General features: G+C 42.0%; 1 protein-coding gene across 2 annotated transcripts in view; it reads right to left on the bottom strand.

Moving 5' to 3' along the window:
- Positions 1-21,411, bottom strand: part of WNK4 (WNK lysine deficient protein kinase 4) — a 142,189-nt gene that overhangs the window by 38,520 nt on the left and 82,258 nt on the right. For both annotated transcript variants that reach the window (XM_044296855.1, XM_044296854.1), the window contains exons 2-4: positions 18,537-18,709; positions 17,902-18,122; positions 17,073-17,230 (exon numbers count right to left, since the gene is read on the bottom strand). In XM_044296855.1, the coding sequence (XP_044152790.1) occupies positions 17,073-17,230; positions 17,902-18,122; positions 18,537-18,709 (552 nt within the window). The remainder of the gene's footprint in view (positions 1-17,072; positions 17,231-17,901; positions 18,123-18,536; positions 18,710-21,411) is intronic.

Genomic DNA, 21,411 nt, shown 5'->3' on the forward strand with positions numbered 1-21,411 from the left:
TGCCAGGGACTTATGTTCCCAGCAGTGGCGGGTGCAGGTGTCTTCAGATGGTATCTTGCTCCTCCACAAAGGGGCTGCTTCTATGGAGGTATTTTGTGCTGCAGAGGGAGTATTTTGTGCTGCACTGTGGTATTTGCTTCTGCTGGGGCGGTATTTTGTGCTGCACTGTGGTATTTGCTTCTGCTGGGGCGGTATTGTGTGCTGCACTATTTTATTGCTGACTCGCCCCACTGTTGACCCTGTCTACTTGTGTTGGAAATGCCTCCTGTCAATTTGGACCTACTTAAGACATGGTACCACTGTTAGTTTTTTTTAGGGCCACTTTATGTTCCCAGTGGCACCACCAACAATCAGCTGTTTTGAGAGGCTGCGGCGCAGCTGTGAGCATTGCTGCCTCCTTACATTGTATAGTGGCTGTGCTTTGTATCGCTGTTCAGGCTTATTCACTTGAATGGGACAGAGCTGCACCTAGGCCATGTGACTGATAAAGGTGATGTAATTGGCCAAAGAAGAGGCCACAGCACTCATTGGAGTGCAGCAGGCTCCTAAACAGCTGTTCTTCAGGGGACCCGATATTTGGACCCCTACCGGTCAGATATTGATGACCTATTTTGAAGATATCTTCCTCCTGAAAAATCTCTTTAACTCAAAATTCCCTAACAGGGTATGCAAAAGTGGGGTTTTGAAGGTGCAAAATATCTTTCCATTATACCTTATCCATGTGTAGCCTCCACGCTTGCTTTTGGCTCATGATCACTGATGGAAATCACAGGTCAAACACTGACTGCGTGAAAGTGGCCTTACAGTTATAATATTGCATAAAATGTAACTAGAATTTCAAGGTAAAATATCTTGTTTCACAATTTCTAACGTTCAGGAAAACTTGGATTGACAAGGCTTACCCTTCAAAGTAATATCTCGGGGCACATGAAAGGCCCTTTACGCAATATTAAACTGGAGCAACAGCAACCCTGTAATGTACATGACATATGCAAGAACAGTCTTAAGGTTAGTAACAAGAGTTGGCCTCTAAATTCTATGCACCTTACTTGGCCTCAGATAATTCGGAGAACAGCACAGTCAGTCCAGTCCCCGTAAACAATATTTTTTAGCTCTCTCGATGGTTTGTTTTCTCTGGCAACGTAAAGCTCAGTATGAATGCGCAGCTTGTGCTGCCTCGGTTAATAGAGTGGTTCATGGATTCTGAAGCAGGAGATCATTGGTGAGAGGGAGGGAGTGTCAAGAGCTGCCTACTTGTTGATGCAGGAAACCATAACAGAGACATCAGTCTACCTACGCCTAACAAAAGTGGTGGTACTGATTTCACACAGATCAGTACCCTGATAAATAAAAGAGCACACGCCTCCTATATACTCAATGCACAAGCCACATAACCGATACACAGTACTCGCTTAAAGAGGACCTGTCACCTCTCCTGACATTTGTGTTTTCCCATAAAATTCTGGATCATCTTTTATGCATTGCGCCATTCCTCATTATTCCTAGTAGAGGTTTTAGGAATAAATTGACCACTGGGTGCTCTCGTTCTTGTTGTTAACGAGGTGTGTCAGGTGTTGACAGTGCAAATGGTGTAAGGACACACTCACCCCAACTGGTAACACCTGGTCACTAATTTATTGCCCCGAGTGGCACCTCACTGCAGGTGACGAGCCAGTTGAGAACATGTCACTGCTAAGGCCGGCCATTGACTGCAGTGGTGCACGTGACTCCATGGGGAGGTTGACAGATGGAGACCTAGTGAAGAGAGCCCAGGATCCATAAGGGGGGGGGGGGGGAGTATAGATTTCTGAACATGTACTGCTGGTTGGGGGTCCGCAATATACTTTCCTGGCTGTTTGTGCACCGCATCACAGATGTGGGCCTTTTCACTTGAATGGGTCTGCAATCCAGAAGGTGCGGTATGGAACGGAGGCACGGAACCCCACGGAAGCACTACTGATGCACTACTGTTACATTTTTAGCGGTGCGGACATATCACGGACCCATTCAAGTTGAATCGGTCTGCATCTGTCTAGTTAAACCACACGGATGTTGCCCGTGCATTGGTGACCGCAAATTGTGGTCCCCAATGCACAGAACAGCTGATCAATGGCCGTGTGCACGAGCTCTAACCCTCATTATAGTTTCAATAGTGGATTGTGACTTAAAAAAATGTGGGTCTTCCATACATTACGACCTATTTCCATAGATTTGAACAAATACTGCTAAAGGTATGTTCCTCAGGCTCTACAATAAACCTGCTATATATGCATGTGTAAACCGGCCTGTATGTCCCAGGTCGGCAGCTGTATTCATTTATATTCTTCAGAAACAGTTCCCTTGCTGTCCCCAGTGAACTACATTGACATTACCTGTCACTAGCACCAGATTCAATTTCACATGGGACTCTTAGGGCGAGATATAGCACTATGAGAGCCTAGATGGCGGATAGGGAGTAACTGGCTTCTCCCTGTTCATTATGTGCTATGCTGTAATTGCATGTACAGTGAACAGCTGGCATATTAACAGTATCAATCAAATTCCAATATACAATATAGGATTTGTCAGCCATATCGCAGCCCGTGTAAAAGACGACTAGCTCACTTTCCAGGAGAAAAAAAACTTATACATCACTTCATATGGAATTTAGTTTGTCACAAAATCCTGCACGTTTCAACAGGTCCTTAGGGTTCAGCTCTTGGAATCGAATTGTACTGATCTCAATGAGGTGATTATAGGATCTTAAGAACAAGATGTCATGATTATGATCAGCTGCTCATTAGAGACTTAATTTATTTTGGTCTTCGAGCCCTGGAATCCTTGGTGATTAATGATAGTAATTGCATATCCAGCAGGCAGTTCTTGTAATATTTATCTGAGAAAATGACAGGTTTCCCTTTCTATAGCTCATTGACATGTCAGTGTTCACCTGAAACGCACTAGCACCACTGTATTAACCCCTAGAGCCCCAGAACATAAAACATGTGTCATGGTTTAAACTGTTCAATACCCCAGATGTGAAATACCCCAGCAAATACTTTGCTAGTTACAGATGACTGTCTTCCCATGAAAATGGTGCTAATAAGGGTGCGTTTGGGTTTCCGAATAACTGGAAGCATCCTCTAAGCCATTCATGACAGGCCGATCAAATTATTTCTGATGCTAGCAGGGTAAGCTCACTGCGCATGGTTTTAGGCTGGAGTTTAACTAGAGCTGTATAACTCCCTATGCAGTAGAGCTCCCCCTGGTGGCAACCAGAATTTTATCCATTAAAAGGGGTATTCTTGTAACAACATGTTGGAGGTTATTTATGACAGACGTTGGTTTTGGCGAAGACACAGCGTTATGACTTTTTTAACACTTGTGCGACAAGGGCGTTTGTAGCACTGGGAGGATAGGTCATCAACATCTTTGACTGTACAACCCCTTTGATGAAGTCCTATGGCCACAACCATTGCATTGCTGCAGACCTCCTGTATAGGCCTTGCCAAACAGAATGCCTGTGACATTTATGAGGTCTTATAGGACCCCCTAGACATGCATTATCTTCCTCTGATGCATAAGGACATTTTAAGGTCGATTATGTACAACCATGGCTTAGAAAGTTGCTGAATCCCATGTTTTTGGTCAGGTAAACAGAATTTGCCCTTGTATGTAAAGGGTTCTATGTTTTCCCTCCATAGTTGATTCAGTTCCAACTTTCTTTCCGTTTCTTGCAAATACAAGATAAATTGCTTCAGTTTCTGACTGTTCTGCAAAAATCCTGAAATATATGTGGTCGGATATTGCAAAACCTGCAAGCGTCCGCAGCTGCGGCTATGGAGAGCCTCATCTCCAGGTGTGCGGATCACCGGGGACTCATTAAAATCTGATAATGGAGAGAACGCCGTCTCTGTTCCGTGCGCTCTCCCGCGTTCATTTATAGTCTATTTATAAATGTTTAGCATCTAAACCTGCTTTCCTACACTGAACTTTCCAAACCTTGTCGGACCTGTTCCTGTACACATAGCAGTCCAAATATAATCCCTCTGCCCGAGCTTGAAGCACCCCACAGCTTAAAGGGCCTTCCATGCCATTTACCGGAAAACCTAAAGGGCACAAGGAAGGCTGAATGCAAGGGTCTCCATTTCACAGTGAGATAATACTTCACATTTCTTCTTCTTCGAATTAGAGACAGAAAATGAGTGTGAAAAGCAGAAACTATATTATCTCACTGTGAAATGAGATCACACTGGCAGGATCGCAATGACTAAAAAGGCACATCTGTCATATACTTAGAAGTGCAATCAGACTTAGAAAGAGACCTAGGGGGAGATTTATCATCTCCCTACGCCAGTTTTCTGACAAAAATAAAGTCGCCACAGACAGGCTGAAGCTGCGTCACCTAGAATACACTGAGAATCTGCAGGGTTAGGACACTCCTCGTCTCTGTAATCACAGGCATACTAGGAAATGTTTGCTGCACTCGGGTAGTCATATCAAAGGGAAATAATAGTATACACAAAGCATACCTAAGATTCTACAGTATAATCAGTTTTTTTCCAAATTGAGTCTTACTAAAAAATCCTGCATAGAAAGAGAGCAGTACATAGGGTGAAAACATAACAGCAGAAAAATGGCCACAACAAGGCAAATCACAAAGTAAAACAAGGACATGTGCACTCCGGAATAAAAGATCAATAAACTGGCAAAACACCTAAATGGCGCATATTGTTCTCCTAAATACTAAAGGAGACCCTAGGAAGGAAAGAGAAAGATGGTGATAAATATTCATCACCAGTAGAAATTGTAGATTAATCAAAATTAAAATAAAAAAACTATGAGAAGTAGCAAGAAAGGGGGGATGGGAAGATAGAGGACAAAAAAATTGAGGGGATAACTATCCTGCTGTACAGACCCTCAGCCACAAATTAAGGCCCTAAATTTGTTGGAATAACCAAAGCTAGGAGGATTATACTTAGTGTCAACTCATTTCTGCCAAATGGGAATGACCTGGAACAGTGCGTCATGTGTATCAGCCATGTAGGATTCTATCTTCATCAAATGGTCCATCTCTGCCACCCATTCCTATAGTGAAGAACCCTGTGCTGAGGGCTTCTTTAAATTGGATTAGTGGAACAATTAATATGACAGCTTCCATATGTAAGCTGTTGTATTGATTCTATATAGATATATACTGTATATATATGCTTCCATCGTACATATGGCAGATATAAAAATCCTTTGGGGTAATTTATCATAGACTAGCATTTTACGTATGTTATTCTTTGATATCCCTTGTGCTGCAGGATAATGCACTAAATACTGATCAAAAATAAAATAATAAAAAACTAAGAGAGAGAAAGAGAGAAGTAGCAAGAAAGGGGGGATGGGAAGAGAGAGGACCAAAAAAAGTTGAAGGGGGGACTAACCTGCTCACTCACAAATTAGGGCCCTAAATCAGTTGTATCAGCCATGACAGATTCTATCTTTATCAAATGGTCCATATCTGCCACTCATTCCTATAGAGAAGAGCCCTGTGCTGAGGGCTTCTTTAAACTGGATTAGTGGGACAATTAATATGACAGCTTCCATATTAATATGACAGCTTTAATATGACAGTAATAGGCTTGAGAAAGGCTCATGTAGAGCCGAAACGTCGCTTATTGCCACCACATGGGTGAATAAAAACAACCTACTGTTTTACTGAAGAACCGTTTGGAGTGAAGTCCGATTTTTTCATTGTCTATAAGTGGGTAAACTCCAGTTACCATACTTGGACTTTGCACCCTCTTTTCCTGTTATGGTGGTGCTGCCAATAGCTTTTTCATCATATATATATATATATATATATATATATATGTAAAAGCGTCCATCGTACATATGGCAGATATGAAAATCCATTGTGGTAATTTATCAAAGACCAGTATTTTACATTATTCTTTGATATCTCCTGTACTGCAGGAGGATGCACTTAATTTATGATAAATTATCAGAAATTAGGCACATCCTCTGCCAGTCCATGCACGTATACTGAAATCTGCTCCAGCCCCTGGCTGGAGTAGCTTATAATAGTTATTTACTCCAGGAAACTGGAATAAATGTTAATGGATCTGCGCGCTAGGGGCCCCCACCACCAAGGGCCCTTTCTCTTACTTCCCAGTGTCGAGTGTGACATAAAAACACACTGAGCGGGCCTAAATTCAGGGACACGGACAGTTAAAAAAGTTGCAAATGAGAGACGTTTTACTTTTTAACACCAAAAACTGGCGTAGGGAGTCATGACATGTCAGTTTTAATAGGTTCATGCATTCCCCATGTAATAATAATTCTAGAGCATCTATTCTTATGACTCTATGTTGTGCCATTCCTGTATTATTTCTACTAGAAGTTATGAATGAATTACTAGCAGTCTGCAGTAAGGGTACAGAGGGGAGGTAACCAGTTGTGGGGGGTGGGGGGGCCCTGCACAGTCTGAAAATGGCAGCACTGATTGGATAGAGTGAGATTGTGCAGGTACACACCCCCAATTGATAACACCCCTCTGTACCCTTACTGCAGACTGCTAGCAATTCATTCATAACTTCCAGTAGAAATAATAAAGGAATAGCACAACATAGAGCCATAAGAATAGATGCTCCAGAATTGTTATTACATGGGGAATGCAAGAAGCTATTAAAACTGACATGTCAGGAGAGGTGACAGGTCCTCTTTAAATCTCTGCCAGTGTGAGAAGATTAAAAGATTAGCTAAAGACGGCTCTGAAATCATCTAAATTACTCCTGTTACAGCATGGAGGTACCAATACACATCAGTCTAATGTTGATCAAAATGGACGATTTCAACTAAAACGAACATTTGTTGGCAGAAATGAAACAATGAACGGTTATTTTAGCTGACCAATGACAGACCATTGTCACCTGAAAAGAAGTTAGCTGGGTTTAATATTTTTGACCGAAAGATCATTCGTGGACAAAAGGTCTTTCTTTGAAAGAACGTTTCCATAAAGATCTTTCGCATGTTAAAACATTTTAACATGTATCGGCAGTCTGAACAACTGTAACAGCCAATATGGACTAAAATGTGTATGGCCGTGTCTGCGAAACGAGCGTTGACCATAGGATTGTTTAAGTGCTGCTTAAACCTCTGTCTAAATAGTATGGCCAGCTTAAGACTATGCTAGTCTCATATTCTCTGCGATCACAGATTTAAGGCCACCAGCAGACCTGAGACTTGTACTACAGAGCCTCTTCTGTGTCTGTGCCAGTTTCAGGAGCAATCTGCATTAGACTGGTCTTCACTGCTCTCAGTGCAATACCAGGCGGACACACATCCGCATTTTCTCAATACTGCAAGCCATTAGGCTGATTACATCAAAATATATAGGCTTGAAGTTTCCATTCCATTAATAAGTAATTACAGTCGTGCCCAAAGGCTAGTTTGTTTTGGAAAGGATTCAGAGTGCAAGTACTTGATGCTTACAACAAAAACATCTTTAATGCCAGCTTGGAATATAAGCTGAAGAGCATATAAGCTGTAAGGGGTCATTTATTAAACAGAAATATGCCTAAATTAGGCATATTTCTGGTGCAGGTTGTGGCACAATCTGCGACCTTCCCCCACCCACGCCATGTCTAAAAAAAAGTGGGCATGAGGGGGGAAGGGCCGGCAGGCCCGTCTCCGGTTAAATTTTTTACGCCTGTTTTAGGCGTAGAAAATGATCTAAATGTAAGACAGCTAGGAAGCTTCTTACATTGAGAAGTGGCAGTGGATCCGCCAAAGTTATGTAGAGGCCAGCACCTTCACATAACTTTGATAGATCCACCTCAACTGCAGGGCCTTATTAAGACCAGCGTCTAAAACGCATGGCAAACAGTCTTACTTAAAGAGGACCTTTCACCGATTATGACATTGTGAACTAAGTATACAGTCATGGAGAGCGGCGCCCGGGGATCTCACTGCACTTACTATTATCCCCGGGCGCCGCTCCGTTCTCCCGCTATGCCCTCCGGTAGCTCCGGTCACAAAGTTATAGTAGGCGGAGATTTCAGTCACTAAGTTATAGTAGGCGGAGTCTGCCCTTGTTCTGCTGTAGCACTGGCCAATCGCAGCGCAGAGCTCACAGCCTGGGAGGTTATTTTCTCCCAGGCTGTGAGCTCTGCAATGCGATTGGCCAGCGCTACAGCAGAACAAGGGCAGACTCCGCCTACTATAACTTTGTGACCAGAGATACCGGAGGGCATAGCGGGAGAACGGAGCGGCGCCCAGGGATAATAGTAAGTGCAGTGAGATCCCCGGGCGCCGCTCTCCATGTCTGTATACTTAGTTCATAATGTCAGGATCGGTGAAAGGTCCTCTTTAAAGTAAATGTGTCCATCAGAAAAAGACCTACTGTTTAAATCATGTTTTTATGTTAAACATATTTTAAAATAATTTTTAGGTGAGGCTATTTTTAATTATTAATGTCAATATCTATTTAAAAAAAATAAAAAATCCTGAATCCTTATCAGCATATGGTGCTCCCCCACATACTCTCACCTCAGATAATACTGCTGAGGAAGGTCCTGTTGGACCGAAATGTCCCGTCTTCTGATATATTTTGTGTCTCTTCAATCTGGGGAACCTAAGTGGATCGTTTTCTGGACATCTTGTGTGTTTCATTCACAATTAAATAACATATATGAGCATGATACTTTTTTGAGGGCCAACGAAATTATCCCCATAGGCAGAATTAGAATGAAAGATATCACCTATTGTGACATGGTGGCTGGGAAAGTATTGGAGGGGTGTATACTGTATCTCACACAGAATGCTCAGATGGGAAAGCTGGGTGGTTTTAGCAAAGTGCAGTTTACTGAGGCACATTTCTAAAGTGTTTTATGGGCCTGGATATTTCTGAAATGGTATGTTGGTGTTGGTAGTGGGACATGCCATTCCCTTTCCCACTCTAGTACAACACTTTCCCCTAGCCTGAGGCAAACCCAGATGTAGCTGCTAGGCTCATTACTGTGGGAATAAATACAGGGTTGAGATGCTCTGTCAGTGTCAGAGCCTGAAAGCTGGATGTTCCTCTTGTTGAAAGCCCAATTTCCCATCTGTTGCTGAGTGTTTTAGGTGAGGAAACCTATGTTTAGTTAGAGCCCAGATGGGCAAGGTATTTTCTTTATGTTTATGTGTCTTTTTGCTGTAGAAGTTTGCAGCTCAGGCAAATTGGCAGCCACCGTAATCATGTCCAGGAAATGGCAAAGAAAAATGTACAATCAAAAAATGAAAACAGATTTGAAAAAAGGCTGTATCGCTGTCTGGCAGAAAACATTTTGGTGACACATTCCCTTTAACTTTCTTAGTCAGGCCATCAATGGGACCAGAGATAGCACCCCATAGTGACTGAACTAGAGCATCACACATTACACTAATCAATGCAATGCTCTTCTGTGGACATCTTTATCTAAGTCTATCAAGAGAACAATAGAGCTGACATACTGTTGTCCCAATTCTACACCTACCATTATCATGGGGATTAGATTGTAGATAACATCTTCCCTCACAGCAGCAGTAAAATGACAATGGGTTACCTGACTATACAGGTGGTCTCATCATTTGTGCTGACTGCTGGAGAAGGACAATATTTTGTATTTAATTTTCAATGGCATAGTATTGCCAAAATGAAAAAAACTCCCACCAATTCTAAAAGAAATGTATTTTCTATGAATATCGAGTTACAAAATTACACCTTTTCTGATGGAAGTTTCCCTTTCAGTACGTTGTAGGTAGTTGCCAATATATGAAATGTCTATTGAGCTGAGTACTGTAGTCTATACTATATACCATATGTCTCTAGATGTAGTTTTTATGATGTTTTACACACATCGGTGGCCCCTATAACCCACTGACTGAACCACTTTATACACTAAGCAAAGGATAGTTAATCTTGATTTGATAATGGGTGATATTCCAAGTGAGCCCCTTTAAATAAACTTAAGGAGAAGATTAAAAAACAAACAAAATGAAACCCGATTTCAAATTCTTGTGTTCTCAAATGCTGGTTGACAAGAATTTGCGAGACAATTGCTATCTGCTCTCCATACGGTATAATCAGATCCCAGCATGGTCTCATACATTCATTAATGCAAGGTTAATGAAATCAGGCCGTGTGTAATCAGATAATAGTCAGCGCTGCATCTGGCTTGGGATGAATTCTGCATTAAAACTGGCTTTACCGAGTTCCAGCAATCAAAATCATGTGCCTTGATTGTAAAAACACATTTGATGGACTAAACAGAGATCAATATAAATATGGATCTGGAGACCTGGTGGGTAAGGAAGGCCACTTGATGTGATTACAGGGGTCAGCAAAGGGTGAAATAGTTCTGGAAGTTATTTTCTATTTCATTATATGTCTTCATCATTTACCTAGTTGGTTGACGTTCCTTCAAGCACGCTTTTAAAAAAGCCATTAAAGGAGCTTTCAGATTATCATGATTTTTAAGCAAGTGACCGCAGCCTGCCTGCTGAAACAGAAGAGTAATACTTTCCTGCTCCATGCCGCTCTGGTCCTCCGCCCTGCCGCCACTGCCCTTCATCTTCCAGTCACCGCACTTTTTACATCCGGTGGTGCATGGTCACATGCACTGCTACAGCCAATGACTGGTTTCAGTAGTGATGTGCTGCTGAAGCCAGTCATTGGCTGCAGCAGTGCATGTGATCATGCGCATGCACCACTGGAAAAAAAGTGGGGGGACTGGAAGATGGAGGCAGCGCAGAGGATGGAAGTGACATGGGGAAGGTAAGTATGAATCTTCTGTCTCAGCAGGCAGGCTGTGGACACTTGCTTTAAAAACATTATAACTGGAAAAGCCCTTTAAAGGGAGTCTGTTATCTTGTTTTTGCTTATTAAAGGGGTTTTCTGGAATTTCGATATTGACCGATTCTCAGGATAGGTTATCAATATCAGATCTGCGGGAGTCCCGGGGATCAGCTACTTGAAAAGAGCTGCAGCCTTTTCCTAGGCCAGTGATGTCTTGTTCATCAGTCACAAGCCTCATGCGCACGTCTGTGGAACACGGACCGTGTGATACCGGCCTGGATTTCTTCTGAGTGCAGGAGCGCACAATGTTATTGGTTGCTATGACGCCGTGCGCTTCCTGCTGCTGCCGCAGTACAGTGATACACTGGTATGATCTGACGCTGTGCGCTCCTGCACTCAGAATAAATCATGGCCAGTATCACACGGTCCGTGTTCCACGGACGTGTGCATGAGGCTATAGGAACATATTTGCTCAACAAGGAACAGAAAAAGAAAAACAAAAGCGCGCTGCTCTGCTATCTATAAAATGTATTTATTAAAAACATATATAAAACTCTAAATAAAAGGCTAGCTACGCGTTTCAGTGGCAGTGGCCTGACCTATCCTCTCTACAGGAGAGACCACACCAATTCCTAGTGCTGTGCCTGGATTTGCACAACATTATTCGGTAAGGTATTTTCACCTTGAGCCCTTATCTGGGTACCCTAAGGTATTTCACAAAGGAACAGCCCCTATTGTTTTTGATTTTGTTCATCAGTCATGTGACCTATGTGCAGCTCAGTGCCATTGAACTGAATGGGGCTTTGCCGCAATACTAGGCACATCCGATATCCAATGGACAGTGCTGTGCTTGGTAGCCTGAGAGGAGGTTGTGGCACTGTGGCCTCCTTAAACAGCTGATCGGTGGGGTTTCCAGGTAGAGGCGGACTGAGAAATATAAGTGGCCCTGGAAAAAAAACTTAAAAAGGCTCCAATGTTGTGGGTGGGTCCAAATTGACAGAAGACGGGGCAACACAAGTAGACGGGAAAAATACTAGTAATGACCCCTATGGTGCCCTAGTAGTATGTACCTGGCCAGCAGCAGCAAGGAGGGCTCTGGTGGCCCTATAGGCATCGGCCCACTGGAAAAATTCCCTGTAGGGTCTATGGCCAGTCCGCCTCTGATCCCAGGTGTCAGACTCCCACCAATCTTATATGTTGCCAACATATAAGATTGGTGGGAGTCTGGATTTGTTGGATTTCAACATGCCATATCCTTTTATTCTCGTGGAGATAAACTGCCTGCCTGAGGCTTTCTCCCGTCTCCCATTCACAACACATGCATGCTCAGCTAAGAGTTCTTCCAATTGTTATCTTATGTTTATGGCTGGCTTGTGTCTTTAGAAAGGGATGCCCTGTGATAATGCCTTTATGATTATAATATTATTATGCCTTACTTACTTTAGGTTAGTCCTAACTGATTCATATGCATAATTCTAATGTATTATAACCGAAAATGGCTAAAAATACACAACTCCTCCAGGAAACAAGAAGGCAACCATACAGCTATGTCACCATAAAAAGGCTCCTAGAATTCAGAATTGGCTCTTTGGGCTTAAACCATGTGAGTGACTTGGTTACTTTATTTGACTTTATGACTGTACTATCTCTATTTCCCATCTACCTTGACTTATTGACTCCATTCCTGTGGCACAGCCAGCGGCCATCTTACTAGTTATCTCTTACTTTTCAATCTCATACTGATTGACATGAAGCAGCCATTCTGGTGTCCCAGAACACAGCACACCGTGAAGGGAACAAACCTTTCTTTCTCTCTTATCTAAAATTCTTATCGAGTCATTGCGACTCACTTTTTCCATTAACGGTTTCAGAAGAATCATGCCTTTCTGGAAATGATGGTCACATCATGACTGTGAAGTCAGTAACACAAAAGATGTGATGCATATTCTAGTTTTATTCTGTTCGATTCTAAATCAATGGACTTTATATTATATACAGGGGCGTACACAGAAATCAAGGGGCAAAAATAAAAAAATATTATAAAATATATAAAATATTGAGTATCAGCAGTCAGTTTAAAATATTGTATAAAATATTGAGTATCAGCAGTCAGTTTCTTCTCCAGTTGTCCACGTGGCCACCAGAACAACAGCTTGGTTAAACATCCAAGAAAAGAAGACCACAGTATCGCAGGGGTAAGTCAAACATATTAAACAGCTTTATTCAAAAAGGTACATCCATCACATGATGCAACATTTCAGCATAAAAAACGCCTTTGTCAAGCAGTCAAAGGTATTTTTTGCTGTCGAAACATTACTTCATGTAATGGATGTGCCTTTTTGAATAAAGCTTTTGATATTTTTTACTTACCCCTGCGATACTGTGGTCTTCTTTTCTTGGATGTACATATATATGTAAAAGCTCTTATTGTCCTATTATTTAGTACAATCCACCAAGACTATTAGCTGGCTAATAAGCAGAGACAGCATCAGGGCATCTCACTGCTTATTGGCCAGCCGTATCTGGCGTACAGGCAGGGAACCAGTACGAGCGGTGGGCATTAGCATACAAAACCTCCTTCCTGCTGCTGTGTAGACCGGCTTGCAAGATGAGAAAGTGAGGGGACAGGACAATTCAGCCTGGCCGGGCTCCCCAACCTCACACGCCCTATAGCAACTGCTTGGTCTGCCCCCATTGCTGGTACTCCACTGGTTATATAGAAAATACTTGAAAACATGCACAGATTATATAGATTATCAGCAGGCCTAGTCAATATTAGACAACTCCAGTCACAGAGTTAAGAGCTCCAGTATATCATCAAAAAATCTTAAACTTAAAGGGGTTATCCAACTCTTAACAACCCCCCACAATGCCAGGAACGCGATACTGACAATACTGACCTGGTCTCCGACGCCAGTTTCCTTCTGGATCGCTCCAGACCGTCTTTGCATCTCCCCCATGTGCAGATAACAACATCTGTCAATAGCAGACCGCAGTTGTGAACTGCTCCCCTTGCGTCATGTGTGTACAGGTTTTCCAGGATTGTAGTATTGTTGGCCTATCCTCAGAATAGCTCTGTGCTGGCAGTCGGCAGCTCTGTCCATTGTACAGTGGACAGAATTCTGGGAATCAGTAGACTGCTGGGGGTACAGGGTGCCGGACTGCCACCAATCAGACATTGGTGACCTGTTCTGAGGATAGGCATTCAATATTAAAATTCCAGAACAGGGGTGGTTCGGCCAATACATTTATATAATAAATAATAAATCAGCAATACTCACCTTACCAATCTTCCAATTCTCCAGTTCAGATGTGCTCTTCCCCAGTGCTCCTTCCAGTCTCTACTTCTTGGTTCCTCTCAACACCCAGAAAATGACAGCACAACCAGCAGCTGGCCAGGCGGGTCACTGCTGTGGCTAAAGATTGGCTGTGAAGTCATTTCCTGTGTGTTGTGAGGAAGCAGGAAGTATAAATCTGTGGGGGACTTGGGAAGAGCTGGAACGGAAGCATTGGCTTATTGGTAAGGTGTGACATTTTATTAGTTTACATTGTTCTGGGCCTTTTTTTTTTTAATGGAATCGACCGGACAACGCCTTTTAATGGCTATTTTAGAATAAATATTTCTCATTCTAAATTTCACTCTTATTGTGCCCAAGGATGAACTTCATATTTCAGAAAATGTTTCACTTCAGAATTGGGGAAGGAGGATCGGGTTGCTACTGTCTTTCATTTGTATTAAGTATAATACAGTATATGACTATTGTTCCTAAAGATGTGCCAAAGATATCATATAATGTGTGAACTTTCATAAATGTAACGCTAATTATGGCAAAACAGACTCAATCAAAACTGACTTAAAGGGAACCTGTCACCAGGATTTTGTGTATAGAGCTGAGGACATGGGTTGCTAGATGGCCACCAGCACATCCGCAATACCCAGTCCCCATAGCTCTGTGTGCTTTTATTGTGTATAAAAAATGATTTGATACATATGCAAATTAACATAAAAGAGTCATATCTTACTTGTGTGACCAGAGAAGAATCATATTTTCAAGCTCTGACTCATCTCAGGGTAATTTGCATATGTATTAAATCGGTTTTTATACACAATAAAAGTACACAAAGATATGGGGACTGGGTATTGCGGATGTGCTAGAGGCCATCTAGCAACCCATGTCCTCAGCTCTACACACAAAATCCCGGTGATAGGTTCCCTAGGTTCCCTTTAAAAAAAGATAAAGTGAGTATATTTCTGGTTCAAAAAAAGTAGTTGTCACAAGTAAATATGAACCAATGAACAGATAGAAGAATATCTGCATATTGTGTGAATGAAGCGCCAGATCTAGGGCTCCCGTGCACCAGTGTATTATACGTAGCTCCTCAGAAGACATTTGAATAAAGCCATAATACAGAACCTATAGAAGTCTACAGGGCTCACCTGTACCTCTGTGTACCTCCAATTTCATATAGAGGTAGTTTTGTATGAATCCATGCTCCATTGCATGGCCTATTATCGCCATAATAATGACACCATGTGGCGGTTCATATAATATCGAGCCAGAGGGTTTCCATGTGTCCCCATGTACGCAGCTCTGCTGTGTGCACGAGGCCTGAGTATTAATTATATTGACACTGATAATATTTTTGCCTACAACCATATATTTTTCTCTGCTATCGCTTGCAATCTAGATGCTGTCATGGGCTATTGTGCAATCATGTCAGGTCTCCGCCAGGCTTGTACAGTTACAGTACGCTCTTACGTTAGTGAGATTGCATAGTAACGTTGATGATCTTTCCAGGTGTTGACATTTAAGCTAGCAATAACTGCAGGCAACCCACTAAAGAATTCAAATATCAAATTTCTAAAAAAATTATTCTTCGTTAATACCTAAAGGTGCAATTTACAGTACATGCAATTTCAGGACATCACGGTAGAGATAAAGTAAGTACAGTCGGTTTAAAGGGAACCTGTCACATTGAATATTTCCCAGAAGCCTACAGTAGAAGGATCTGAGAAGATCGATACATAGGTTTGTGGGAAAATATTCAGTATAATGATTAAAGGCTTTTCTTTAATGACTGTTTACTCTGTACATGCAGTCATATAGGAAAGGTTGCCCTGAGTCAGACCGCCCACTGGACTCCTAAGTATAGAAAGAACAGGGATTTAAATCAGTAAGCTACAAGTTACAGTATTGCATATTATTATCCCATAAAGCTATATATCAGTCTGCTCAGCGCCTCCTGAGGACTCCAGCTCAGACATCATGTTCAATGTGACAGGTTCCCAAAAAAAGGTGCTGTATTCAAAAGACCCTCCTTGTCGTATCCCCAAAGGGTGCATCTTTAGCTAATAAAAGGTGGTCCGATGCTCAGGACTGTCACAATTAGCTAAAGCCAAATTATGAGGGCAGCACAATTCTGAGAGTAGTAGCAGTGCAGGCGACACAGTTGTACAGGGACTATAGCTGATATTTTATGGGCGATTTCTGTTTTATCAGCACTGTATGGCACTGTATACAAATATATATGTGAACATGTTGGTTTAAAGGGATTTTCCATGATTAAGGATAGGATATCAATATCAGATCAACTGGGATCCAATACAGGGGGCCACTGCCGATTAGCTGTCCATGGTGAGCGTTGAAGCCTCCTTGCTTACCAACCACAGCGCTGTCCATTGGATACTGGCTGTGCTTGGTATTGCAGCTCTGCCCCATTCAGTTGAATGGGACTGAACTGTACCTAGGCCACATGACTGATGAAGTTCACATCACTGGCCTAGGAAGAGGCTGCAGTGCTCCGTTGAGCCTCTTCAAACAGCTGATCGGCAGGGGTGCAGGGAGTCGGACCCCCACCAATCTGATATTGCCTTTAATTCCCCTTTAAGGTCATGAAATACTTTTATATGTTCTTTACACCCGTATGAAGTGTTCTGCACATGAGTATGATGGCATGTGACTAAATACAATGTAATAGATGTGGTTCATTACCCCACTACACTGAAACTATACATAGGTAAAATGGAGGTTAATGCCATGAACGGCACAGTCATTGATCCAAACATTGGGTTGTGCTATTCATGAATATTATATGGATGTCTTCTTTATAATAACACACTCTACTTTGCCCAACATGTATTTTATGGAAGCATGGTTTATCCCATCCTCTGAACTATTCATAGTCTATGATAAACTGTAATTTGGCCTCTAAATATTTCTCATGGCTTACCCTATTTTAGAGCAGCTATGCATAAAACTAGTTATATCTGGTCATGACTACTCACCGAGGTCACCTTGCGGTATATCTGAGCGGCATTCTGACATTCAGAATAGGGATATTCAGAGGTGGCCATCTCCAGCATACACATCCCAAAGGCATAGACATCAACTGCTTCATCATACTTCTCTTCATACATCTCAGGGGCCATAAATTCGGGTGTACCTGCAGACAGTAAATATGATGGCACATTCATCTCACTGCACCACGGGAAACTTTTATATATAGCGAATAATCATTTTTGATGATGCTAAGTTCCTGTTGCTTGTAAATTTAAGTGGTTGACATGATGCCTTGTTGACATGACACATGGCAAGCCAAGACTGGCAATCTGGGCTTGTCTGGGCTATGAATTGTTTCCACAGTGAGCTGCATAATCTGAGACAGCCTGGAAATATACATTAAAAGTAATTCAAGAAGTTTTCCAATCCTTTTATATTGATGGCCTATCCTCAGGACAGGCCATCAATGTCTGATCAGTGGGTGTCCGCCACCCCACACCCTTAGGATCAGCTGTTCAGCACTAGGTCCAGTGTTGGACCAGCTCTGCCCATTGTGTCCTAGTCTCTGATCAGAACTGCCTATGCTATAATGCAGTCTGAGATTTCCTTCATTAACACTTGGAGCTATCAGCTCATGATTTAGTGGCTGTGGTTTATGGACAAGTCACGGCCTATAAAACATATAGCTGTCTCAATACAACCTAAAAAGATGACAGCTGTCATTTTCTGAAAAAAACTATTTGACAAGTAACAAACAAAATGGCTGCACTTCCTGTTCTCATTTCTGGTTTCCTTATTTGGTTTTTCTTCGTCATTAGCTTTTTGTTATTTTACCTATAACACTCTTTGCAAAAGAGGCACTCTTTAAGGTGGCAAGGCCCAGATCTCCAATTTTCACAAAGCCTGTGGGCCCCGTGATGAAGATGTTGTCACATTTAAGGTCACGATGAATGATAGGAGGACTTCGGGTGTGGAGAAAGTGCAGGCCTTTCAGAATTTGACGGCTCCATCTTTGTAAAACCTTTAGTTTCATCTCCTTGAATCTCTTCAAGTAGCTACAATAACAATTTTGAGATAATTTCAGCAAAAATCCCAGATCATATTAAAAAAAAAAATATTCCAGATTTATATTGGAGAAGTTGTTTAAGCTTTTCTATAGGGAGGATTTATAAAAATCAGAAATAATTTTTTTCACGCAACAAGAAAAGAGTCCTTAGGAGAGGCTGTCAATGTATAATTATGAGGCAAACAAGGCTCAGCTTAAGACCCAAACACAGCTGCACTGGTATGGTTCCACACGCTATGTGGTTCCAGCTAGCTGCTGACCCTAACGGTCAGACAGCACATTGATAGCCTTTCCTCAGGATAGGTCACCAGTACCCAGAGATGCTACATGGAATGCAGTTTTGACATTGTAAATAGAAGAGCTAAAAGGAATAAAAAGTAATCAAGATCAAGTATGTCCTTACGTCTTCAGTGTCCCTGAAGTCATCAGCTCGGTAACTAGGACTATACATATCTGCCCCTTCACAATGGACTTCCAAGAGTCATAAAAACGGACAATGTTTGGATGTTGTAGACCTTTCAGCATCTCCACTTCTTCACTAAACCTCTGGCGCTCTGCTTTAGTCAGCTTCCTGGTCTGTAGAAAAAGAGAACACAAGTTTAATGAAGCAGTTGATATGAATCTACCATGAGCCCCTCAACACTATTTGAAACTGAGGGGACATGTAATGGACAAGAATGCAAAATCATTGAGAAGGGTCATACTCCTTATTATACCCAACATTTATTTATGTTTGTAACCATATGAAAGGTCTCAAAAGTGGGATTTCTGGGGACACAAGATGTCCTAGACACCCTTATCTGACAAATGTAGAAAACCAGCAGTCATTACTAGTTTTATACCTGTGTGAATATTATAGTCATGTACAATGAGTTTTACATTTCATCCAACTCATCCAACTTACTTTTACTTACAACTACTGTATATACCGGATATATGGACCCCTGTATCTGCCAATTTGCATATCTTTATACTTCCCGCTGCATTTCTCATCTGGATGATATTTCCTACCGATAATTTGTCCTTGTTAATGGTATCAACAACTTGCAGACATCCCTTTAACACCAAGAACTGCACATTTGCGAGCCTGAGTCTGAGCCTAGAGACATCTGTCTGTATCATTAGCATGCCTAATTGTCCGTGAAGCCAGGCAGGCTTCACTATTTATAACGCCCTGCTTCTTGCACCTTGTTAAGCGAACATAATTATTCTGGGGATTCTGCTGAGAAAATAAAGTTTACCAGAGGTACTACTAACAAAACTAGTTTTTGCAAATAAAATGTATGTATAAATGTAGTTATGTGACATGACACATGTGAAATCTGTCACAAGTGAAGTACTTAAAGAGCAGAATCAACCCCATTAAACCAGCCAAACTGCCTGGTAGGGTTGCTTCTGCTGATTAAAGTGATACCTGTCTTGTGAAAATCAACTCTGGTGTTCCTGAGAAAAAAACATGTATTCTTTATGAAAATGAGAGCTTCAATGCACAGAGAGGTGTTGCCTCTTTGTAAATCTAGATATTAACTGTAACGTAACATGAATTCAAAAGATTTGATAATTAATACGTTTACGCAGGCTAAGTGAATAAATATATTTACTAACTATAAGATAATACAGACAAATCATATAATGAATAATACAAATATTAAAAGTAATGTAAAACAGGCATAATAAAATGGGGCCAGAACCAATCAGTACTTAAAAATACCCTTACAATACAGCAACTTTGGAGTTCCTGCTTAAGTAGGTACTCTCTCCAGATGACTTACCTAGTGACATCCTTTTCATCTTTTCAGTTGTAGATCCACTAATTTTCTGGCTCCACAAGATAGCAACACCATTTCTCAGGCTGTGCATTGGTAGCTCAAGACAATTCCTAGTTCAGCCCTGCTCTTGGATGGGTCATCACTGTTCACCTGAACAGGGATGGCCAATCCAAGGGCAGCAGGAAGTGTCTTAGGCTACCAAATGGACAGTACAGAAAAGGCAGTCAGAAAAGCTGTGCGGCCATCTTGAGTAGCAGAAGAGCAGCCCGGGAAGAGACATATCTGCAGCTAAAGAAATGAAAAGGAGGGCACCAGGTAAGTGTACTGTTTGTTTCCCAGTTAATGTGAATTTTTTATCTGGAACCGAAGGGAAGTTTTAAAATCAGGTACCCTCAGGGGGCTTGTGATGCACCCACCCGCTGCTTGACTAAAAACCTCAGTAAATGTAGAAGTATGGAGTCTCATGACAAAATCCCTTCATTTAAAAGGGTTGTCCGGGTTTAGAGCTGAACCCGGACATCTCTTCATTTTCACCCCTGGAGCTCCCCTGACATAAGCACCAGAGAAGTTAATGCTCCAATGCTCTCCTTTGCCCAGCGCTAAATCGCGCAGGGCAAAGGCATTTTTTGGAGATCCGGTGACATACTGGGCTCTCCATGGGGCTGCCAGGAACCCCGGTGACATCACCAGCACTGTTGGGCAGGATTTAGCGCTGCCCTAGCAAGTAAAACGGCTAGGGCAGCGCTAAAGCCCGCCCGTCAGAGCCGGTGATGTCACCGAACACACTGCCGGGCGGAAGTTTTCGCCCGGCAGTGTGTTGTTGAAAACAAAAGAGCCCGTGCCCTGCGCAATCTAGCTCAGGGCAAGGGACCGCATCGGAGCATGAGATGCTCCGATGCTAGCTTAAGGGAGGCTGCCTGGGTGAAAAAAAGGGTATTTCTGGGTTCAGCTCTGAACCCGGACAACCCCTTTAAGCTATATAAATAATATCCTCTGTGGATAATTTTGATGCATGTGGCTGACTAAAAACAAGAAGCCACTGGTTCAACCTTTAATTTTACAGACTTCCCATGCAGTAAGTATACAGCCTGCAGCAATAAATATTTTGCAGGCAGAATAAGTTATTAACATCTGAAAAAATGTATCTTTCCATAATTTAGAGATTTTTTTCTAAAGAGATGGGATTAAAATATAAAACAATTCAATAAAGTACTAATACCTCTGAAAATTGGGTCTCACTGTTGAAATGAAGTTAGGCTCTGTTCACACTGGCATCATGCTTTCGGTTTCTACAGGATTCATGTTAGCTATGACCGACCCGTTATGACCCATGATGATCTGTTTGATCACTGTTTATAATGGATCAGTCATGTTTCAGTCATGATCAGTATTGTTTCCAAAACTAATGGTTCTGGAAGGACTCCATTGACTATAATGGGACCCATCGGGTTTCCTCTAGGCATTTTACTGGATCAAATAGTGTTACTTGCTGCACTATTTTGTCCCGAT

Source organism: Bufo gargarizans, chromosome 6, assembly GCF_014858855.1.
Source record: "Bufo gargarizans isolate SCDJY-AF-19 chromosome 6, ASM1485885v1, whole genome shotgun sequence".
Taxonomy (NCBI): Eukaryota; Metazoa; Chordata; class Amphibia; order Anura; family Bufonidae; genus Bufo; species Bufo gargarizans.